Source organism: Dermacentor variabilis, chromosome 10 (assembly GCF_050947875.1).
Source record: "Dermacentor variabilis isolate Ectoservices chromosome 10, ASM5094787v1, whole genome shotgun sequence".
Lineage (NCBI taxonomy): Eukaryota > Metazoa > Arthropoda > Arachnida > Ixodida > Ixodidae > Dermacentor > Dermacentor variabilis.
In genome coordinates this window covers 49,520,474-49,543,881 of record NC_134577.1, presented here as the reverse complement: position 1 = coordinate 49,543,881, position 23,408 = coordinate 49,520,474, and the positions used below count along the sequence as shown (strand labels likewise).

Sequence of the window (23,408 nt, the reverse complement as noted above, 5' to 3'; positions counted from 1 at the left end):
GTAGGACTCGCGCTGCACATACGCCTATGCTGCCTCTCGAAAAGTTGACTATTGCCCTTTTGGAGTCGCTTATGATTGTTTGCACGGAGGGATTCATGATGGCCAAAGCAATGGCAGTCTCTTCCGCTTCCACGGTGGACGCTGTTTTTATGGTCGCGGCGTTGAGGATACTTCCCTCTCCGGTCACGACGCTCACTACGTAAGTTTGGTGATTTTGCTTTGCTGCATCGACATAAGCGGTGTGCTGGTTGTTTTGGTACCTTTCCTGAAGGGCCTTGGCTCTGGCAGACCGCCTCTTGTCGTGTCTCCCAGAGAGCATGTTCTTGGGTAATGGTTTTATAACCAAACGGCTTTTGACCGCACCGAGTAATGTTGTTCTTCCTGCTGAATTCATAACGGGATTCAGCCCGAGTTTACTTAGAATAACTCTGCCAGTTGCGGTGCGGGAGAGTCGTTCACGTTGGGCTGTTTTATGGGCCTCCACGAGTTCGTCTAGGGTATTGTATATACCTAGCTCAAGTAATCGTTCAGTGTTCGCATACCTCGGGAGACCAAGGGCAGCTTTATGAGCTGTGCGAATGACGCTGTTAACCTTTTCCTTGTCAGAAAGGCGTAGGTGGTAGTAAGGGAAGGAATACACGACGCGACTGATCAGGAAAGCCTGCGTCAAATGGCAGATATCAGCCTCCTTCATACCGCGGTGTCGTGTGGCTACTCGTCTGATTAGGCCACATATTTGGCGGGCTGTCGTCCGTAATCGAACAATCGCCTCAGAATTATGGGTGTTATGTTGAATTAACATGCCCAGGACTCTTATAGTCAGTACGGGCGGAACTGGGCCGTCTTCCATACTGACTCGTATAGGGAAGGTGGCGTCCCTTTCGGTGGCGTGTTTGGTTGATTTATCACGGATGACGAGAAGCTCCGATTTCGTCGGCGAGCACGCTAGACCATTCTGTCGCACAAAATTTTGTACGGTATCCGCGGCCGCTTGTAATGCTTCCGTGATTTCTCCATCGGAACCGCTATTGGTCCAGATGGTGATATCATCGGCATAGATGGAGTGTTTGATATGCGGGATGCTTTCCAGTAATGGAGGCAGGTTTCGCATGGTCACATTGAAAAGGAAGGGGGAGAGGACCGCACCCTGAGGGGTGCCCCTTGTACCTAATTGAAATTGTCCGCTTTTAATGTCCCCAAAATGTATTTCTGCAGTGCGATCCTTGAGAAAGCTTGTAATATAGCTATAAGTGCGCTTCCCGACATTCATTTGGGCTAGATTTGTGAGTATTGAAGCATGTGACACATTGTCGAACGCTTTACTCACGTCCAGCCCTAGAATTGTACGGGTGGCTCTTATAGGGCCCGGATGTAGGATATCGTGCTGTATTTGCCACATAATGTCTTGGGTGGACAGATTTGATCTGAAGCCTATCAACGTATGGGGCAGCAGCCCATTGCTTTCAGTGTACTCGTTTAGCCTGTTAAGAATGACGTGTTCCATAACCTTCTCCAGGCAAGAGGTTAAGGAGATAGGGCGGAGATTCTCTAGCTCCAGCTTCTTGCCTGGTTTGGGTATGAAAATTACGTTTGCATGTTTCCAGCTGGTGGGTATAGTTCCCTCTTTCCAGTGGATGTTGAAAAGATTTGTGATTTCGGTAACCGACTGATCGTCTAGGTTCCGTAGCATTTTATTGGTGATGCGGTCCTCGCCAGCCGCCGCTGTTGTCTTGATGTTGTTTAGGACAGCACGTACTTCAGATTCCATAATGTCGCTGTCTAGTTCCCTGTTTTCCTTTCCGGTATAAGCTACGGGTAGAGGAATATCGGTGCTTGTATTAAAGTAGCGGTTTTTTAGAGCTTCAAAAAGGGCATCATTATCTCCCGGGAAAGAGTGTATGATCCTCTGAAGGTTCTTTTGTGATGCTGTTTTAGTCTGACTAGGGTCAAGTAGGTGTTTAAGCAGGAACCAGGTGTTTTTGCACCCTAGCTGGCCATTAAGGCGGTCGCATAGCTGGTGCCAGTGTTCCTGACTGAGCTTTCGTGAGTATTTCTCGATATCCCGTTCCAGTTGCGCGATGCGTCTGCGTAGGCCACGGTGGAAAGGACTCGGTTCGGCTCTGGCCGCTCACCTGACCCCGCTCCTGTGGTCTGGACGTTCTCGCCGACGCCTTCTTGCCGTTTTCGTCTCCTCCACATGGTGACGGCGTGGTGTTGCAAATATCGGTTTATCCGAAAAAAGCAGCCCGGCTCGAAGGCATATCTCTAAAGAACACCTATCTATTAATGGAATAGGTAACTATGTTTGGCGGAGTCTTTTGCTTACTTTATTTGATTTGATTTGATTTAGCCGCTCAGTGTGCGGCACTAGATGTGTGCTCGTCCTTGGCAAGTCCTCTGGAATAGGCATGTCTCACTACGATTCGTATATAAAACTTAACAAACGAAACGAAACCAAACCAAATCGTATAAGTATTTGTACAGCATCAAATAGGCATCACCAATCACCAAAGCTTCGCTTCACGTAGATTCAGCACGTGTGTGTCACCTGCATAATTTTTAGGGGCCTCTGGTAACTTAGCGTTATCGCTTATAAAAAGAGCTTTTAGTCATTGCTAGGATTAAGTAATTATTCCGTCGGTGCTCATTGGTGAGGCTTCGTTTACATGCGATGGCTTCCACTAATAGACGCATGTATATTACGTGATGATGTCGCAGTTAGCTTCAAACTGCGAAGTAAACGTGCAGGACGAAAACTATTCAAGCTGACTAGACCGAACCGTCGTACGGACTTCTTCACTTTTCGCACTGTCGCAGCACATTCGACTGGAATATGTTTCATTTGGCTTTATTTAGGAAGAACTGCCTTCATAATTCAGGATTACAAAACTACCAGTGGTCATTCTTGCCTGCTCTGGTGCTTGTTCCCGCGGTGCCTGCTCCCAAGGCTGAGACTTAACGTAATGTTTCGTAACGTAACGCAACGAAACGTATTGTTTCACTGCCTGCCAGAACTCTCAAATTCTGCGAATTCTGCGAATGCATGTCAAAATGGCAAAGTTCTGCTACGGAGCCCAGGAAACACGTCGTAATAACTCCCCCATATGCCCCTTCGCACACCAATGAACTCCACGGGCTCACCCCCCTCCTTTCACTCTCTTGACGCATGATCAGCACTTGCTTTCTATTTTATCCTGCTACCACCGGGAGTCCCGTTTTCGTATGCACTCGTCGCTGTGGGAGGACCGCTTCCACGCGTAGCGGCCTCATAACGCCGCGGCGAAATGGGCGCGCATAAAACTTGTTTTCGCCAGCCTGGCGTAATAAGCTTAGCGCATCAAAGAGCAAAAAGACATGAGAGAAAACCTGTCACGGAACAACCGCCAGTAAAAATGCGGCACCTAATCACCGCAGCGGCATACGACCGCCTATCGCAGAGGAACAGAGCCACTGCAGCTCGCTGCGCTGTTGGCAGAGTGGCATTATAAGGGGGAGGGTGGGGTTTGACGCCGTCGCGCGCCGGAACCATCAAGAGGGCCGCTATGCCGCGTTCGCTCGAATGCAACCTGGTATAACTTTTTTCCGTAAATGCCAGAGCGCTATGTGTTTGATAGCGTATCTGAAACTGTAAGAGAAGTGTTATAGCAATCGTCCGCCCGAAAAAATGTGATTACCCGCCCCCAAACCATGCCAAGAAATAATCTTTCATTGTCTGTCATATTCACAAATATTCGCAGTTTCCTACCTAAGCGTGAACTCGTGTCTAACATCATGATTTCTTCAAACAGCAGCATACTTATACTAACCGAAACATGGCTTACCCCCGATGTCACTGATACAGAAGTACTTGCCGACTTGGCAGGTTTCGAAGTCTTTAGAAATGACCGCAGATGCACTCGAGGGGGCGGTGTCTTGATTGCTGTGGGCCCTAATTTATCGTGCACACCATTAGACATCGTCTCTGATCTGGAAATGTTATGGTTAATTTTTCGCTCACCGGCGCAATCCGTTTTGCTTGGTGTTTGCTACAGGGCACCGCATACTTCACCTAACTTTGCAAGTGAGCTGAACAGTATTCTGAGTGATCTCGGTACTGCACATCCAAATTCACATATATTGCTATTCGGAGATTTCAATTATCCCGGTATCGACTGGCAGAAACTAGCTCCCTCAGGTGCGAACCACAGAGAATTAAAGGATTTTATAGAAGTATGTTTGAATGCTAATCTCACTCAGTTAGTAAGGGAACCAACGCGTGTTGCTGGCGTCAGTGCTAATATCTTGGATCTTATACTAACTACGAATCCTGAGAGCTTATCACATATAACTTACCTGCAAGAAATTAGTGATCACAAAGTTATCCACGCCGAGTTTTCGTTCTGCCTTGAACGGCGCGAAAAATGTAAGAAAACAATCCTTCTATATGAGAAAGGTAACTATGACGCAATTAACTACGAGCTTAGAAATTTTTTCCCGTTATTTGAAGCCCAATTTTACAGCATGCCTCTCCAGGAGAGCTGGGAGGTATTCAAATCCAAAATACAGGACTTGGCCAACAAATTCATTCCTAAAATTACTTTCCGTGAAAATCGCCAAAAGCCATGGTACACTAAGGCACTTAAAACATTAGAAGGCAGAAAAAAGCGCTTCTTTCGTGCTGCTAAGGCAAGAGCCTCGTCTATTGCGTGGCAGCAGTACTATACTGCCGAGAATGCCTACCTGATTGCTGTGAGAAATGCTAAGTTCAAATTTTTCAACAACGATTTGACAAAATTGTTAAATGATAACCCGAGAAAATTTTGGAAGGTCCTCAACCCTATCGAATCGCGCGCTATCACTCTGACCAACGAATTGGGAGAAACCGTCGGGGACCTAGAATGCGCTAACACCTTCAACATTGCTTTTAGCACAGTTTTCACAAAAGAACCCAGCACATCTCTGCTTACGACACCAGCTAAAACTCTGTCTACTATGCCTGCTATCACAATAACTCATGATGGAATTTTATCTTTGTTAGATAACATTAAGCTTTCTTCATCGACAGGCGTTGACGAAATCAATTCCAAGCTGTTAAGGAACACCAGACATACCATTACTGCGTATCTGTGTATTTTGTTTTCACATTCACTCTCTGTAGGTCACTTGCCAAATGATTGGAAAGTGGGGAAGGTTGTTCCTGTCTACAAATCTGGTAAAAAAGATTCCCCGCTAAATTACCGCCCCATATCATTAACAAGCGTCCCGTGCAAAATCATGGAGCATGTCATTTATTCTAATATCATGGCATTTCTCGATAAAAATAACTTTTTTCATCCATCTCAGCATGGCTTTCGAAAGGGCTTCTCATGCGAGACCCAACTGGCCATTTTCATTCATGACTTGCATGTTAACCTCGACACCAACATACTAACTGATGCCATTTTCTTAGATTACGCAAAAGCGTTTGATAAAGTGCCGCATCAACGATTACTTTTAAAACTAAACCAGTTAAACCTGGACCACAACATTCTGATTTGGATCAAGGAATTCTTGTCTAACCGGTCCCAACACGTCCTTGTTAATAATCATACCTCTGACCCTGTTCCTGTAACATCTGGTGTACCCCAAGGTTCTGTTCTCGGTCCTCTCCTATTTCTAATATATATTAACGACTTGCCTCAACACTTATCTTGCCAAATCCGTATGTTTGCTGACGACTGTGTAATTTACCGATCAGTTTCTAATCATTGCGACGCAGCAAAACTTCAGCATGATCTAGACCGTGTCCAGGAATGGTGCGACCGCTGGCTAATGACCCTTAATCCGACTAAATGTAAACTTCTTTCCATTACTCGCCAAAAGCACCCCGTTACATTCCCGTACATAATTGCTAACGAACCTATACAAGCAGTAACATCGTTCAAATACTTAGGCGTTACTTTGTCCAATGATCTCTCATGGCATGCACATACTACATACATCATATCATCGGCAAATAGAACTCTCGGTTTTCTGAAACGTCACCTTCGTAACGCTCCCCAACAAGTTAAATTACTAGCCTATAAGTCACTTATCCGTTCAAAACTTGAGTATGCGTCAGCCATATGGTCCCCACATCAAGCATGCATCGTAGATGACCTTGAAGCGGTACAAAATCGTGCCGCCAGATTCATTCACTCATCTTATTCTCACGAAATCAGTGTTACCGCCCTCAAAGCGGAATCTGGGCTGCAAGCTTTATCCCTCCGCCGACGCATAGCAACACTTTGTCTATTCTATAAGCTTTATCATTCATCACTTAACAGTGCCCCTTACATAACACCACCCACATACATATCTCCTCGCACTGGTCACCAACTGCAAGTTTCCCGTACACGTATGAGAACTATTAATTTTTCAGCATCTTTTTTTCCTCGTGCAGCCAAAGACTGGAACAGCCTTCCTCGCAATATCGTCGTTCTCACCTGTCCATCATCTTTTTCTGCCAATGTGACTGAGTACCTGTCGTCACAAATTTGAGTGTTTTATTTTTTATGTACACCCACCCCTTATGTAATACCCCCTAGTGGGGTCTTTAAGGTAAATAAATGAAATGAAATGAAATGAAATGAAGTTAAAGCAGCTCAGGAGCCGGAGTATACTCGGCACTGTACGAAAAGGTAAAGGGGGTTATGGTCAACAACCCCTTTTGCGGGACTAACCACTTTTCCCTTATTTAAAGCGAAACCATGGAGGGAAACATTATCTCAGCTTAGAATGGTACAGTATTGTTCTTTTTCTTTTTTCGAAACTCTGTTTCAGTTTATGTAGTGACGTCATCGTGTGACGGCAGGGTGACGCAACCGATTCCAAACTACCCTCTTGTATATGTGCCGTTTTGGCGCAGGAGCTTCTGAGTCTTGATGGGATGACTTTTGTGGTCCGTTTACAATGCGTTGCCATACTCGTTTAGCCATAAACATTTAATGGACCCAAGTAGACACTGCCTACTTAATAACGTCATGGCATGGCGGTGCGGGAACTCCATGACGTCGCCGATTGCACTTTCTCCTTGCGTATTTCGTAGCTTAGCAAGCGTCGTTCTCAGAGGATGTTTTGTCTGTTGTAAAAGCGTAATTATGTGATGTAGCGTGACATAAAATTATTTTGCAGCGTGTCTGTACACTGCGGGAGTCGACAGTTGTCATGCTCCACCGGAAAGTGGGAAAACTTTGGAAAGTTAATTTAAATATGGAGCAAGCAACTAGTCCCATAATAGCACTAACTATTCCTCAGACACTGAAGGTGTCGGGATGGGACTCTCCAAATACCTTATGTGTCAGTGCATTTTCGGCGCGCGCGTGTGTGCGTACGCTTTGTTTTTGTTCTCACTCTCACTCCCTTTCTATCATACTTTACAAACTGGAGAGGTTAGCTATAGGCTAACCACTCCAGGCATCATTAAGCTTTCTCACTTTGAAACGGCATACGTGGCTAGCAAACCTGAACTTTATTCGAGCTTTGACTCTACGGCAACATTGCTGATGCTGAAGTATTCTGCAAACCCGATTTACATTTGTACAAAATTTGACGAGATTCGAACGTAAACTAAGCTTGCGTAACAATTATTCGCTCCAGTGGCCGACACTACCCTCTTGATGTATTGCTGACGAGACTGTGGTGCAACAGCTAATAAATGCGACATGGGATGTGTAGTCCCCTCTCGTAGGGGACACCGATTTTGTGTTGAGTCTCTTACAACTTCGAATTTTAGAGAATGGGCCATTGATATGACACATGAGGCATACAAAATGGATCGCAATATGGTTGTTGCCACAAACGCCTGAGCATCTAATTTCAGTGGCAGTCGGTGTTCGTATCATGATTAAGCGGTCGCTTTAGCCTTTTTTTTTTTAAGTAGAGAAAAATCGGAAGATCTGCCTCTTTAGAATTGGCTATCCCAAAGTCTTAAAAACCTACCATCAAAGAAGGAAGGAGAAAATATGATGATAATAACAACAAACATTCAACATGTTTTTCCACAAGTCACAATCCTTGAGGAAGACAAGTTTTCTTGTCGAAACACTGTACCAAGCGACATCCCTCCTTCAACCCCTGTTGATCAGCACACAAGTATATAGTCTCATCAAGGGCATCAGGGTTGGAAAGCACGGCCTAGTTATTCGGCGCAGTCACCCCACCGCATAACCTTACGAGTGGACCTAACAGTTTCTCAGTTTCCTTAGGTTTTTTGTGCATTCCCCTTAAATTACTTCAGTCTGCGAGCGCTCGAGCCAGTAGCTGTCGCCTCGGATTCAAGGCCGGCTTAAATTCGAGTAAACGCGGGTGTACGTGCAGCCCCGCGCGCATATTTCGCGAACAGCGTCGGACGTATATACGAAGAGAGTCGCGCGCACGCGAGACAGAAGCGAGGGAGCGTAGCCTTCTTAATGGAGGATGCGCGGCGACCATCAGCGTTCCTGGCGACAAATAGTGCGTGACCTTCGTTTCAAGGGCGACATGCAGGAAACCAGCGCCGGTACACGTCCTCACGCGGGCCGCCTCGCGCGGTTCGAGAGCACCGCGGCCGCACGACGACGAGCCGCGCAGAATGGGCACGTAAACGGGATGCCGGTTTCGCTTGCCCTCAAAGCGTGGCAGGCACAGCGCTCGCCGCCCGCCCGGATGTGGTCGTGTGCCGCTAGCTTGGTATACGGCCGCGGGAACTCATCAAGCGTATTGGAGTCAGTTAGCGTAGCGTTGTTGTTGTTGTTGTTGTTGTTGTTGTTGTTGTTGTTGTTGTTTTGGTGTTGATGCACGGAAACCTAGAACACAGCGCAATATAGAGATGTCGCCTAGCAGTCTCTAACAGTGGCCAAAGTCACAAAGCGTATCATTCGTAAATGCGTTTTTGCACGTCTTGAGTACCACAGAAGATAATTGGGTCGTGTAGCTTTAAAAAAGAAATCAGGTAGAACAGTTCTGTGGGCCTATTATCGGCTTGAAGACACACGCGCGTACACACACACACACACACACACACACACACACACACACACACACACACACACACACACACACACACACACACAGAGAGAGAGAGAGAGAGAGAGAGAGAGAGAAGTACATGACAAAGCGATCGCTTCCCATGTAGATTCCAACGCGCACGTTAGATTTGCATAACCTTTAATGTGGTAGCCTTATGCGCGGACCTCAACCACATTGTAGGGGTCCGTCCGACGAAATGTGGGCCGATTCCGGAGCCAGTGCGGTCAAGCACCGTGTCTCGAAGCGTTAGCGGTCGTCAGGGACAAACGCGGGAAACGGGCATGTGACGCACGCGCGAGACGTTTCAAAGAGCGACTACGGCCCGACTTGGACCTAACGGTTATTGCATTATTGCGCTGCTGTGCGGGAAGACGGGTTCGATCCCACCATCGGTCGCGCACCTTCTCATAGCATTATACTACAGGCGACCTTCACGTATACTTTGGAGCTATCTAACAGAAAACACGATGTGCGTTGAGCGTACGCGAGGGCGTCACAGTGCGCACGAAATCGCAAGTTTGCGAGATACACGAGTTGTAGAAATGTTTTGGAAAGTGGGACTGGTGCAAGTTCGCCCTTGACACGCACGCGCGCAGCTGTCGAGACGTCACAATCACCACAATCTAAAAATGCTACCGGATACCTAGAGAGCTTGCTAAGTTGTACCGTTTTGTTTTATGTCTTTTTCGCTCTCCTTCTTTATTGAACTCTGCTCGACGATAGCGGTGGTTTATTGAACTGAATTGAATGCTGGGGCTTTACGTGCCAAAACCACCATTTTATTATGAGATACGCCGTACTGGGGGACGCCTGATTAATTTTGACCACCAGGGGATCTTCGACGTGTCCCCAGTGGACGGGACACAGGAGAGAGAGAGAGAGAGTGAACTTTAATGAGCACCAGCAGTTCAGTCGGCTGGGCCTAGGCCTCCCACGATGGGACGTTGAGGTCTTGCCTCTTCGCCGCTTCGTAGGCCTGCTGGGTCGCCCAGAGTTGGTCGTCGAGATGGGAGCTGCGCAGCGTGGCGCGCCATCTCGACAAGAGGGTCACGGGATTAAGGTCTGGGTATTGATGTTTGCACTCCGATAGCATGTGGGGGAGTGTTGCTGATTCAGTTTTACGGACTTTGCACGTCTGGCTCTGCTAGATGTCGGGGTATATCGTGTGATAGCGTGTGAGGGATGGGTATGTATTCGTCTGTAACAGGCGAAGGGTGGTTGCCTGTGCTCTGTTTAACTTGCGGCGAGGGGTGTGGAAGGCTCTTCTCGCGAGGTAAAATGACTTCACAAGGTCGTTGTATCTTGTAAGACGGTCGCGTCCTGCGGGTGCACCTGCACCGTCTCCGGCACGGTTGGCTAGTCCTCGTGCTACGGAGTGTGTAACCTCGTTGAGGTTGGTGAGGTGCGGGTGGACAACGCCGGCGTGTTCCGGCAGTATTTCGATGGGGGCGAAATGCAAAAAAACAAACTCGCAGGAGTTTTTTTGCATTTCGCCCCCATGGAAATGCTGCCACCGCGGCCGGGATTTGATCCTGCGACCTCTTGCTTAGCAGCGTAATACCCTATAGCCGATGGGTAGCAAACCGGATGTGCGTCTGGTTAACCTCCCTGCCTTTCCTGTCTTCTATTTACCTCTCTCTCTCTCTCTCTGTCCCTTACCCTACAGCCGATAAGCAACGATAGTTTATTGGCATTCCATTTGAGTGTCAAGTGTAATTTGCATGCTCTTAATCTTGCTCTCGCAGTTTTATTAATACTTATTGGATGACACTAAGAAGTTGTTAACGGTTTCAAGTTAGGCACTTGAATTTGTTTCTAAGTGGGCGTAACCTGTCTGCCTGAATTGTTAATTACTAACTTCTCGTGTATTTGTGTAAAGGGGATCGAGACCCCGCGATGTCCACCGTTGGTCTGGGCCTCCTCTTAGACTATGTCTGAGTAACGAAATAAAAAAGAAAAAAAAACGTGGATGCGACAAATAGTCACCTAGCCTGCCTGATCTAATCAGATATGCTATACATGCTTTTCAGTCTAATATTTTGTTTACATCTGTTTAATCTATTCTTTTTTTCACTTCCTCAAAGCTTCTATTTCTACCTTGTACCGCTAGTAGAAAAGCAAGGCAATTTCTACCACGAGTTTTGTAAAGCTGGGCAGCGCTTGTTATTCACTTCGTATATAGGTCATTGCTCGATGGCACGACCTTCTCCAACAATTCCCCACAACTCAACTATGGAACGCCATCTGCTAGTCTTGGTCTCACACGTCTCTCTCTCTCTCTCTCTCTCTCTCTCTCTCTCTCTCTCTCTCTCTCTCTCTCTCTCTCTCTCTCTCTCAAATTTACGTTTCTATATTTCGGAAACGGATATCGCCGCACCATGCTCAACGCGTATTCGCAATTAGTGCATTAAAAGCAACCTCATGTTTCCGTGGAGGCTGGAACAACGGTGTAAGTTTTGTGCACGCACGCCTAGAAATTCCGACGGGCCTGAATCGCTGTGGATTTTTTTCTCTTTCTTTTTCCTTCTCAACGGCAGCCATGCCAAGGTAGTCCTACACACCTATTGTGTTGCTGCGTACGAGGTCGCTTGTTCGAGTGCCGGCCGCGGAGGCAGCAGTCCAATGGGCGCGGAACGCAGAAGCGATCGTGTGCCGCGTTGATAAAAGAACTACAAAACCAGCGAACATGCGGCCTTCACTGCAAAGCCACGGTATAGTCAAAGTCAACCCGCACCTCTGTGGAGTCTACCACAGCTTAGGGCAGTCTATGCCTGCGAGAATGCCCGGCTGTACATCTCACTCGCAGAGTGTGTACAAAGATTTTGGCGCGGACTTCCCATCCAAGAGCTACAATTGCGTAATAACCTTGGTAGCAAACAAGCACTGCGGTTTTATGGCTATCGGAAACTTTCCTATAAGCAACAGACGCAATCCTATTAAAACATTATTCTGTTTGCTTTAAAGGGCGAAAGCTGTCCCGTGTACAAGGAATATGTTAAAGCTACGTTTCAGCCGGGTTATCTCGAAATCGATCCGTTCATTCATTACGCCTAGGACAATTAGCTACAATATAAAAATGAGATAGCACCGCGGGGTGCAACCAAGCCCGATTCCAGACAACCGATATCCCCGCCCTTCAACGGCGGGCCGCTATCGATTGCGACCTAATTCGATTACCCCTAACGAGGGCGTATTGGTTGCCGGCGCGACGTCAGCGTGCTGCAGCGGAGCTGCCGCTTGACGACGTCTGGCGCGTGGGGAACCACGGAGGCAGGACCGGGAAAAGGGAGGAGGGGGGGGAAGGGCGAAGGGGGAGCACAAATGCGTATGTCGCGGGACACGCCTTCCCGCATCGACCGCACCCAAATGCGCATGCGCGGCGCGGAACGGCGCGGACCAGATTTCCTTTGTTTCCCGTGGCCGCGGCTTCTCGCCAAGCTCTTCGCTCTGTGTTGACAACCGCGAGAACCGGGGCGCGAACCCTGCTTGGGGCCTGCGCCGCAGGGACCGGCCTCCCGGAGCTTTGAACGTTACGACGTGCAGGCCAATGACGGCGTGCCTTTTCCACCGCGCGCGGAGGCATGTCGTGCTTAGTGCTCGTTGCCAACGTTCGAGCTCGCGACTTTGAGAGCAGAAATCGGCGGACGTTCATAAGCGCTGGATCGTCATTCGAAAAGCCTCCTGCGAACTCAGCGCGATGTCCTGCGACCTTCTAACCCTCCACGCATTTGCAGGCGCTGCGCATGCGCCGTCGATACCGCGACAGCAAGACGACGGCAGCGATGCGAGCGCACCTCGAATGGGCGTATATAATTGCTATAGCCATAAAAAGAAAAATGGGGTGTGGATCGAAGGACGAAGCATTGAAAGCGACAGCAAGGTTCCCTCTGAAGTTTGTTTCTCGGACTGCTCTAGCAATACGCGGAGGCGACACGTTGGCTCGATGCCGTGAGCGTAAAAAATTGCGGCTGCGCCGCAGAGACATTACCCACACCACTAATCAGCCCAGCCCACAACACGACACTATCGGCCCACGATGCTATAGCGTGATGAGTGGATGAGTGTCGTCACCAGCGGCATTGCAGGCGTCGCACGTTCATGACGCGCGAGGTGAGACCGGCGGAAAAATGTCAGCTCTTTGTATCTTGAATTTTACTGTCAGTATACAGCTCGGGCCATTGTGCGCATAACAGTGTGGTATATGCATAGAGCTAATAAGCAGGATCGATAGTGGCGCTGCACACAAAGCATGAAGCCAGTAGCGGGAGGCTGCCCTTCGATTTGTCTGTTGTTGTTGTTGTTTTTTAATACATTTTTTCAAGACCCTCTAGACCTACGTGCGGGCGATGCGTGCACCATCGATACCGTGAAATCGCGGGGGCGACGGCTCAGACGCGTTCTTCATCAAGTGTCTCTAAAAAATCTCTACACATAAGCACATGAATTATAGCTATAATCGGTGAAAACCTAAGAATTACAAAGAAGCTCCGCCCACGAAAACGCAGCGCACCTGCTCTTCGCCTCTGAAAGGGAGCTGAACCAGCTGGAGTCCGCTGACGGCTTAATGACTTGGTTCGGCTAATGTAAATGCCAGGCTAATTAGAAAATCAAAGCTCGCTGCTTCAAGCTAAAACATTTGGCTGAGCGTTGACATCAGGATCCCCTATAAGGTGTGGCTAGACATTCAGGTTTCATCCTGAAACCAGTTACACAATGACCAATTTCTACGGAGAAAAACAGTTGCTTCAAACACGCGAAACCGCGTGACGCCGAGTGAATAAGTGAATCTAATTGGATGGCGCGTCTATGCAAATTTTCTTTTAGTTGGAGAGTGTACACACAACCTTGTAACTTTTAGGTTGTCACCGATTAAAGGCACAACCATCCTAATACCTCGAGAAAGTTAGGGGCCAGCTATGAACACGGACACGTCAGCTGGAAAATCATGCTATTCTAAAGGCCGTAACCTAAAGTATACAGGCCGTAAATAGAGGTATGAGCGTTGCTGGAGATATAACAAAGATCATTCGCCAATCACCGATTCCGCTACAAACAACCCGGCCTCCACAAATATGTAAAGATCCATTAGAGAATAGTCATCGAGTAAGCACGCACGCGTTATCTGTAAACTGTGTTCGCCAGCGTGAGTCAAAGGCCAAGTCAAAGGCCGCACCACGCACCGAGCGATCGCCTTAAATTGTGTCTCCAGAGCTGCGAAATCATTTAGCACGCTAACTTAGCAAAAAAAGCGCTGCGCATACTAAACGGCAAAAAAAGGGTTGAATGAATGTTTATTTCAGCTTGAGTACAATTTCTCGTAATGCCCCGGAATACTCTCTTCTCCGCACGTTACGGCGGACATCTTTCTGCGCCGATACTATACGGACGCGTTATATATATATATATATATATATGTATATATATATATATATCTTTGAGATGCACGTGCTGCCGCACAACTCCTTTGAGGTTTCGCTCGAGAAGGACAACCCTCCTTTTCTCCCACCACCTTCTCCCCCTCTGGCAGCTGCGGGAGAGGAGAACGGCAGTCGCCTTCAAGCTCGCGCCGCTTGGGATCACACACATGTGACGAATTGCCTTTTACGTTATATCCAGTCGGCACAGATGTGCTGGTTATAACCACTCTTTCACTATACGCAATTTCTCACTGCAACAAGCACGCGCCTCGAAGCGCATCCTTCTTTATGCAAACGAATAGTTTTCAAACGCTCGGCTATTCGTTTGCAATGACAATCATCGACAATGGTACCTGCACAATTTCTGGGAATATATATGAGCGGAAAGGTTGGCGCCACTCATTAGTTTACGTCGATGAAATTACGAAGTATTGCTGCCAGTGGAATTCTTCGTTAAGACTTTTCAATTCATGCGTTTGCGTAAAGGAACGCAGAAATGTTTGGGCAGAACATATCGAAGCTCCCAGAGCTATACTGCGTATGTGCGAAGGACGGCAGGCGCAGTGAAGGCGACAGTCTTGAGCGGTCGACTTTATACATGCTAGAATCACCTCGGTGCACGTGAAAGTGCGATCAAGACCCGTGTCTTTTGTTTGTTTCACTCCTCCATCCCCCCCACCCCACGTGCAGGGCTGTAAACTGAACTTTCCTCCCTCCATTCTCTTTGTATTGCAATGTCGGCCTTCCGTAAAAACTACTTTCCCCTGTGTAATCAGCCACTATTAACGTTTCTGTTTATGTCGACACCAGTTTCCCCGTAATTACAGCTTCGAGTATTATATTCACGACCATGCTCGGAACGCGAGCAGGGATGTTGTAGAGGGTTTCGACTCGCGTATAGTTAGAACACCGTCTGAGGGAGTTCGAGCGCAGCGCTAAACCTGCCTGTCGCTCTCTATGCTTTGTCCTTTGGCCGAAATTTCAGGTAATAAAACTCCATCTATCTTCACTATCCTCACTGCAGCAAAATACACCTTCAAGGCATCATTTCATCACGAAAGTGACTAGTTTCCTAGAAGCGTTGGGATATTCGCTTACATTGACACTCATCGTCGGTGGTTCTAGCACATTTCTTTTTTTACTCGCTCAGACATCAGCCCCTCCCCCCCCCCCCCCTAGCTTTCCTGCCTGGAAGACCTAGACTGCTCCATTGCAGGAGCCATACGCTCTACATTATGGCTATACCGACCGAAGCCCATTGTGTACTTCAAACACGTGAATGGGCCCAGACGAATGAATTCAGCATCAACACTGGTTAACCAGCTGTACTCCGACTACGACGCTTCGACATGCTCACGCTTCCTTAATTTATAAATGGCATGGCTAGGTCACGGTGACCAAGGCAGTACGGTTCGAGCGCCTTTCCGCACAATCCTTAGACGTGTATATAAGCACGTCGCTGGCATTTACCATACATCGCGCGGCTCGTAAAGGTATATGGCTTTAAAATCATTTTTTTTTAGCATGGACCTCCAATATTTCCGGTGTGTAGCAGTGCGCCACGTCAGAGATTTCGAACGCGATGTGACAGCTACCTATGCTAATTTGTGGCGGGCTGCTTCCCGAGTTGCATCATTGGCTTGACAGCAGAACGTTCATCCGCGAAGTGGCGCATCTTTGCTCGAGTTCCGGACGGTGTGCGATTTATTTCATGCGATGCTGTGTGCCCGCCAATTCAGAAATTGTGACTTGGCATAGACAGCTGTTGGCAATAAAACTTGAAAAGCGATGCCGGAAAAAAGATTTTTTTTTCTCTCAAAGTAGTTCAGGACAAAGGGATTGCCATAGCGGAAAGGTTAAACTGTGAGCTTCCAGGCATGAGTGATCGTTCTATAGCCCCTCTCTAAGCCCATCGGTCAAACGGGAACCATAGCTAGGTGTAACTGCTACTTTGACCTCCATTCTTTCTCCCCGTTATTAAGCCAAGAATTGGGTAATGTGTGAGACAACGAAATTTGAGTGTGTAAGATAAAGTCGTGTAACGTCGGACAGGCGATAATTCGCGATTGTTGGGAGACTCCTTCGTCCCACAGAAGTCGCAAAACAGGGTGGTGACGATTACGAGGCAAATAAGGTAGCACTATATGCAAAGAAGCTGTCTTGAGCCAAGGAACTCTAAAGCAGGATGGGAGTAATTGTGGCATCTGTTAAAGAGGATACGAATCTCGGCAGCTCAACGGAAATAGGAAATCTGGCAGGACGAAAATTTTGATAACCAAGTCGGGATAATTTAACGAGTATGTTTCAGCGTTATTCCTTTTTGCGCCTTGTCAGGGGCCCGAGTGGCGTTCCGCCCATGTTACCTCAGCCGTCGACGGTGGACGACACGATAAGAATAGAATCGAGTTGAAGGAATCCGTATAGACTATACTGGCCCCACTGATTCATGGCACTCGGCGCGATGGAACGGCGTTATGATGTCCGGATGCTGAGCGCGAGCTCGCTGTTTGATTAACGTCTATGTCTATTACCTGATTTGATTTTCTTTGCCCTTCCCTTCAACCTGGCGCCGAGTAGAAGGCTAGAACGAGTTGACGTCAGGCTGATCCTCTATTGTTTCTTAAAACAAATTTATTCACTCTCTCTTCAGGTTCACCCTCTATTGTTTCTTAAAATAAATTTCTTCACTCTCCCTATTTTATTTTCGAAGCAGCTGCCAGAACGTAGCCAGTCCCGCGACCACGGCGATGTCATTGGTCCGCTTTTCCGTAGGTTCCTACAGCGTTTGTCAAACTGGGCGAACGCAACCTCTTCTGTCACGCGTCATTGGCTTTATTATATTTGTCCTTTCTTTCTTTCTTTCTTTCTTTCTTTCTTTCTTCTTCTTTCGTTCTTTCTTTCTTTCTTTCTTTCTTTCTTTCTTTCTTTACTAATTTTGCATTTTGCTAGTCGTTCATTACCAAGCACATGCCACGTCACATCTTTCCGGCCTCAACAGCTCGTGCTTCCATACGCGTCACCAACTCTTGCCCAGTCTATTGATACGAAGCACGTATGGCGCAAAGCGCACACACGCTGTCCATCGTTCAAGTCTGCACACACTGCCATTGCAGTACAAGTCAAGTACCAGAAAAATCAAAGCTTCATGCAGCTAGGAAGCACCCAAAGTAACGGCAGCGCATTCGGCGAAAAAGCTGGCGATGGACCCTCGAAGCTCTGCCTCCATTCCGCCGAGTTTAGCATATACTGCCACCCTTCGACTTGAGAAGACGCTATGCTTCTCAAGTACTGCCGCGGAGTGTCAATGTATGGCCTGCGAGATTGCGCGCGCGGAATGTTTTGCTCCGGCCGGTACATCCCATTCGCATGGAGAACGCGTATAACCTCAGAGATGGGCGCGGCCGGCTCCTGCTCGGCACCGTGGCGCTCGCGACCGAGGGTTTTCATGCGTCGAGGAAGCTTCCGGGTGCTCCGGTGCCGAAGCTGCGGCTTAGCTGAGGCGAGAAAAAAATTATTTTGGGCCGCTAAATATGATCCCTTACCGCAAATACCGGATTCGGAAACAATGGATGAAGGTCTACGAGGGACAACGTTCGTGCTTGCACCATTGTATTCTCAAATGCGTTTTTGTTTTCTGCCCACATACTCCAAATACATTCAGCTGGGTATGCAGAAGTGGAATACCTGTGTAAAACTTTGTCATGTGCCGGGGAAGCACCGTGCTATAAATTTGGCGGGCTGTATGTATATTTATCATTTTCTGAGCCGGTTTCAAAGCTCTGAACAAGTCGCCTGCATGCTGGTGTCGGCGCTTGCGTTAGACTGTGTGTTTCGCCGTCGTGGTAGATTGTGAATTAAGCAAGACTTAGCATAATCCGCCCGCCGAAACCTGCTGCAATCAATCGTGTACTTTACATCTTAAGTTCCCGTCAGACAACTCCAGGTGGTTATAATTAAACCGGATTCGCCCACTACAGCATGCCTGATAATGATACCGTGTTTGTTGCACGTACACCCCAAAATTTTGTTCATTGTTTTTTTCTTATTACTTATTTTTGTGCAGAAGAACAACAGAGCAACACTTCGTCGTGCTATGTCACCAGCCGTAATGGAGGTCACTTTGCCATTTAGTTCTGTAATTTCGAGCCCTGTTTATACTGGCACGAATAATTGTTGCGCGCGTTTCCACTAGCATCATTTAACAAGTATTGAAAGTGATTATACTGGCATACAGAAACAAAGATTTTGTGCCTTTCTATGTACCTATGGTGTTGGCTTTGTCAGCAAATGGGCAAACGTAACTCGCTCGATGAAGTTTGCCAATCCAAAGGTAAATATTCAAGGTGAAGTGTCACTGAAATTTGCAAACCCACAATAGATATATTTCAGCTAAGGCGCAGCAAGCCTAAAGAACGATTCAGTTGCGGATTAACAAATTCCGTGTACTGCTTCATGAGTTTGCATGCCATTGCTTGCGGCGTGCCGCAATCTTGGGGGCTGTGCATGAAACACCGTTGTGCACGAAACACCGAAAATTGCACCGAACAGAAAAATGCTAGACCCGTGTCCGCATGTCTGCTTACGGCAAGTTTAATTACTTGTATATTGAATAATTTCCATTAATTAATTAATTAATTAGTAACACAGTTCTTACTTTTGCATTTAGTTACATATTAATTATTAATTATTTGATTAATTTGTACTTAATTAATAATTTATTATTTATTTATTGCCTACCTAATTTATTTATTTATTTATTTATTTATACCTTAAATGCGTTCACAAAGGCACTGGCTAAGGGGAGAACTTCGTTTACATGAACGTAAAACAGCGCTATTCAACAAGGCAAGAAAAGAGCATCAATGTAACAAAAGCATTATTCGCACAACGCTATAGCACGCAACATTGGAAAAGTCAATACAAAAAGTACACTTGAAAACTAAAACCGATAAAGATACCCTCGGCAAGGTACTATTTATGAGTACACGGAGATCACTGCACTACGGAGTTGACTTACAAACGTAAAAATCACATAAAGAGAGACAGACGAAAGTAGGCTAACACCACTTAAACTCTGCCATCTACGATAAGCAACAAGTTCGCATACAAGGAATGATATGTGCGCCCACAAATTATCCGTTTAAAAGAAATAGAATAATAAACATACGACAAGTATACGCCATATATAGTTACAAAATCAATGAATAAGGATATAGAAAGGTACAGTACGATAAAATAAAGGCCCCGAAGGACCAGACGGTTGAGATGGCAAACTGTTCGAGGCTGAGCACGAGGCAAAGCTCAGGAATCGACTGCATGGGATATGCCCGGCGAGACTCTCCCGCAAGCGAAAAAAAGAAACCATGCGCGCGTTGAGATCTCTCGCGCTTTGCCTTCTTCGGCCTGCCAGAGCCATCGGCTGGCACAGCCAGCCATCTTGGGGAAGCCGGGCGCGCATTACGCTTCGGGACGCGCTACAGAACACGGGGACGCTCTGCGAACGCCAGCGGCGTGTACTCACCTCGGAGGAGTCGAGACGTACGCAGGAGTATCGTACACATCACCACCGCCTCGGCGAACCGGAGCACCACCGAGCGGCACTCATCAGATCACCTCGGCGTGCCTCTTCATGTGCAGCGAGAGGTGGTCCGACCGGGAGAAGGCCCTGTCGCACAGGCGGCACTGGAACGGCCGGTCGCCCGTGTGCTTGCGGTAGTGGCGCGTCAGTTCGTCCGAGCGAGCAAACTTCCAGCCGCACCCTTTCCAGTTGCACTGGTAAGGCTTCTCGCCCGTGTGAGTGCGCAGGTGCGCCTTGAGGTGCGAACTCTTGGAGTACGTCTTCGAGCAGCCCGGGTAGGAACAGGTGTGCACGGTCACCTTCTTGGGACCGCGCGACCGGCGGCCCCGGCGGGGCTTGGGCGCCGGGGGCGCGGGCACCACGCTGGGACCGGGGTAGAGGGCGGGGGGAGGCACCACCAGTCCGTCGTGCTGGAGCGGAGACGGCGACGGCGACGGCGACGGTACCCTGCCCTGCCCGAAGCAGGACCCGATGGCCGGGGACGGCCTCAGGGGAGTGCCGCACGGAGGGCCGTAGCGGGACGAGTCCGGCATGGAGCCGCACCACTGCGGAGGGTAGGGACACCGCGCCGCCGCAAGGTAGCCCGAGCACTTGGACGGCGCGGGCCAGGCGTAGGGCGCCGGGTAGGCGGGCGGCGGAGGTATGGAGGACGCCGGCGAGTCGGTGCCCCCGCCTGCGTAAGGGTGCTTCGGGTCGGCCACGGTGAGGCCGAGGTCTTCGAGGAGATCGGGTCGAGGCGGCGCCGTGAAAGCGGCCGCGCCGGCGAGGTGGTGCTGACCGGGGCCGCCGCCACCTCCGCCGTGGTGGTGGTAGCCGGGCCCCGGCGCCGAGGGCGGAGGTAGGGGCGGTCGCCGAGGGGGAAGAGGGCTCGGGCCGCGGGGCTCGGGGCTGAAGCCAGGCGCCATGTCGCCGAGCAGGACGCTCTCGATGTCCTGCCACATCTGCGAAGCGGCAAGAAAATACAATTGCGCGTGAGAACGGCTAAAAAACTGGATGCGATTGGGATGATTTACCCTTTGCAACAACAGTATTGCGATGCTAAAGCTGGAAAAGAGGATTCTGCGCTTCGTGTGGCTATGTGAGAATCCGCTGTAACGACAGAACACGAGAAATTAGAGGCAAGACGTGACGCTTCTCGAAGATCCGCAAAAAAAAAAAAACTACCGTAGTAACTCAGAATAGGTGCTGCATTGTGGGCCTCTCATTCTTCGAGAGTGAAAAAGAGAATAAACATCTCCAAATCAAGAAAAAGAAAAATGTGGTGCTTCCTTGATATGTACCGACGGACTGATCTAAGAATGAAGGAGAGGACTGAATTTTTCATGCCACTGAATGGATAGAAGAGCTCTAAATATAACCTTGCCTTTTGTATAGTATAACAGGGTACACGAGTGCACATGGATGTGATCACCCAGCCATAATTAGGATGAAAGGAAAACGTTTGCGCTATGAGGAGTACTTATTTATACTGGTTTTCGGCCAACATAGAATGCGCGCCCTTAGACAGCTCGACGAGGAAACCGACAAACTGTCGACTAAGCGCCCCCACGCGCGACTAGTGGAAGCCTCTTTATAGTAAGTGTACGCCATTATATAGCAGCAAATGGTTTAGTATACAGACGTCGGTATAGCACGGGTTGCGCAGTGGGGATCGTATGTGCGTTGTAGCGACGTCACGGAATATTGAAAAGCAAAAAAAAAGGCACCATTTTTGTATGCTCCTTATATCCCCATTGCGACATCGCAAGGTATGCTTAACGCAACGAGTAATCCAATCTTACTCAAGTAAGTCCAACAGCAAAACTACTTCGTGGCGTGTCGATAATACGTGTGAAACAAATACCGATAGTTCAATGCATGAGAGGTTATTTACTGGCCTTCATGTGGCCGAAGAGATTAAGTCGTCTGAGCGTTAAAAAATCAATTAATAAATAAAGCAGATTGAGAATCTGCCCCATCGATTAAGTGCACTGTGTATTATTAACCCCCTAAACGTGGCTGTACATTCCATGACACCATCAACATAGTGAGTCTTGCTACAGAGTGCCAGCGATTTGGCTATCGCAAAGAAAGCACAAAATAGCGGGTCCTCCTAGTTAGTTCGCTCGGGGAACGCTTCTTATCCGTTATCGGGCTGAAACCTCACATCTATACACTCGTCGATGCAGTTGCAGTGAGATCAAGTGAGCATCCACCCCGTGCGATAACCAGGACGAAAAGTTGGGTAAGCAGCGGAGTTCCTGACAAGCACAGGTCAATAGTTGTCGGCAAAACAGACGGTACTTGAACCTTGTGGTGGGCTCATGATGGCCTTAGTTGCTTATGCGCCATTAAACTCAACAATAGCAACAACAGCATAGCACTTGTGCATGTAGAAACTTACTGTACCCTGAATTCCCCAGAGTGTAGTAACGGAAGTAAGCCATTACTACAACTTGTTGGTAGTTCCCCTTGTCTTTTTTTTCTTGTTGTTCTTCATCTTCATTGCCCATGTGTATATATATATATATATATATATATATATATATATATATATATATATATATATATATATATATATATATATATATATATATATATAGCATAAGATATCACGCCCTACAGGGAGGGGCAACTGATCGTGCTTTCTCGAGCCCGGCGGCAGTGGCACGAGCGACCGCGCACGTGCCAAATCCTCACCGCCTCCGAAACCGGATCATTCGAGACGCGCGAAGACGCGAGACCCCGGTACACAAATATATATATATTTTTCTTCCTTTTTTCCTGTCGCTCCTCGGGCGTGGCAGCGGACGACTTCGCGTTTAACAAAAGGACGCGTCCCTTCCAAAATGCGCGCCGTCGCGCGCGCGCGCATTTAGTGCCGCACTCTCGGCAGAAGTACAAAACCGCACAACCACCACCGTCGTCAGGGTTCGGTCGATCTGCAACAGCGCGCAAGCGCTCGAGTTCCGAGAAGGAAAAGCGCGCAGACGAGCCGGAGAATCCAGCGTCGCCAGGGGCAATGCCGTGGGCCCCATTCGCTCGCACCGTATACGCAAGTATAAAACACACACACACAGACACACACAGACGGGCGCAATTCGTATGCCCGCGCGGCGCCAGCACAAAAGATGAACTTCTTCTTAGCCACGGGGGGTGGGTGAACATTAAAATGGCCTAATGTCGCGTCAGCTCCCCCCCCCCCCTTCCTTCCTCCATAAGAGGCGAAGTATCGTTTGGGGTCTCATCTGCCGAAGGGTGTAACGCGGAGAAGCCGTCACCGACGCTCGGCGATGAAAACTAGTCAACGCCCGTCTCGTCGGCGTGAGGAGCGCGGCTTGAAAAACCCCCAAACCCCCGAAACCCTCTTCCCCCCGTGGCGGTCCAAATTTAGCGATACTGGTGGGCCACATAGGCGGACGATTATA

General features: G+C 48.3%; 1 protein-coding gene across 1 annotated transcript in view; it reads right to left on the bottom strand.

The window, feature by feature from the left end:
- Positions 1–23,408, bottom strand: part of LOC142560506 (uncharacterized) — a 78,809-nt gene that overhangs the window by 5,427 nt on the left and 49,974 nt on the right. Inside the window, exon 2 of the mRNA XM_075672665.1 lies at positions 19,945–20,942. Coding sequence (XP_075528780.1) covers positions 20,028–20,942 — 915 coding nt within the window. The 3' untranslated portion in view covers positions 19,945–20,027. The remainder of the gene's footprint in view (positions 1–19,944; positions 20,943–23,408) is intronic.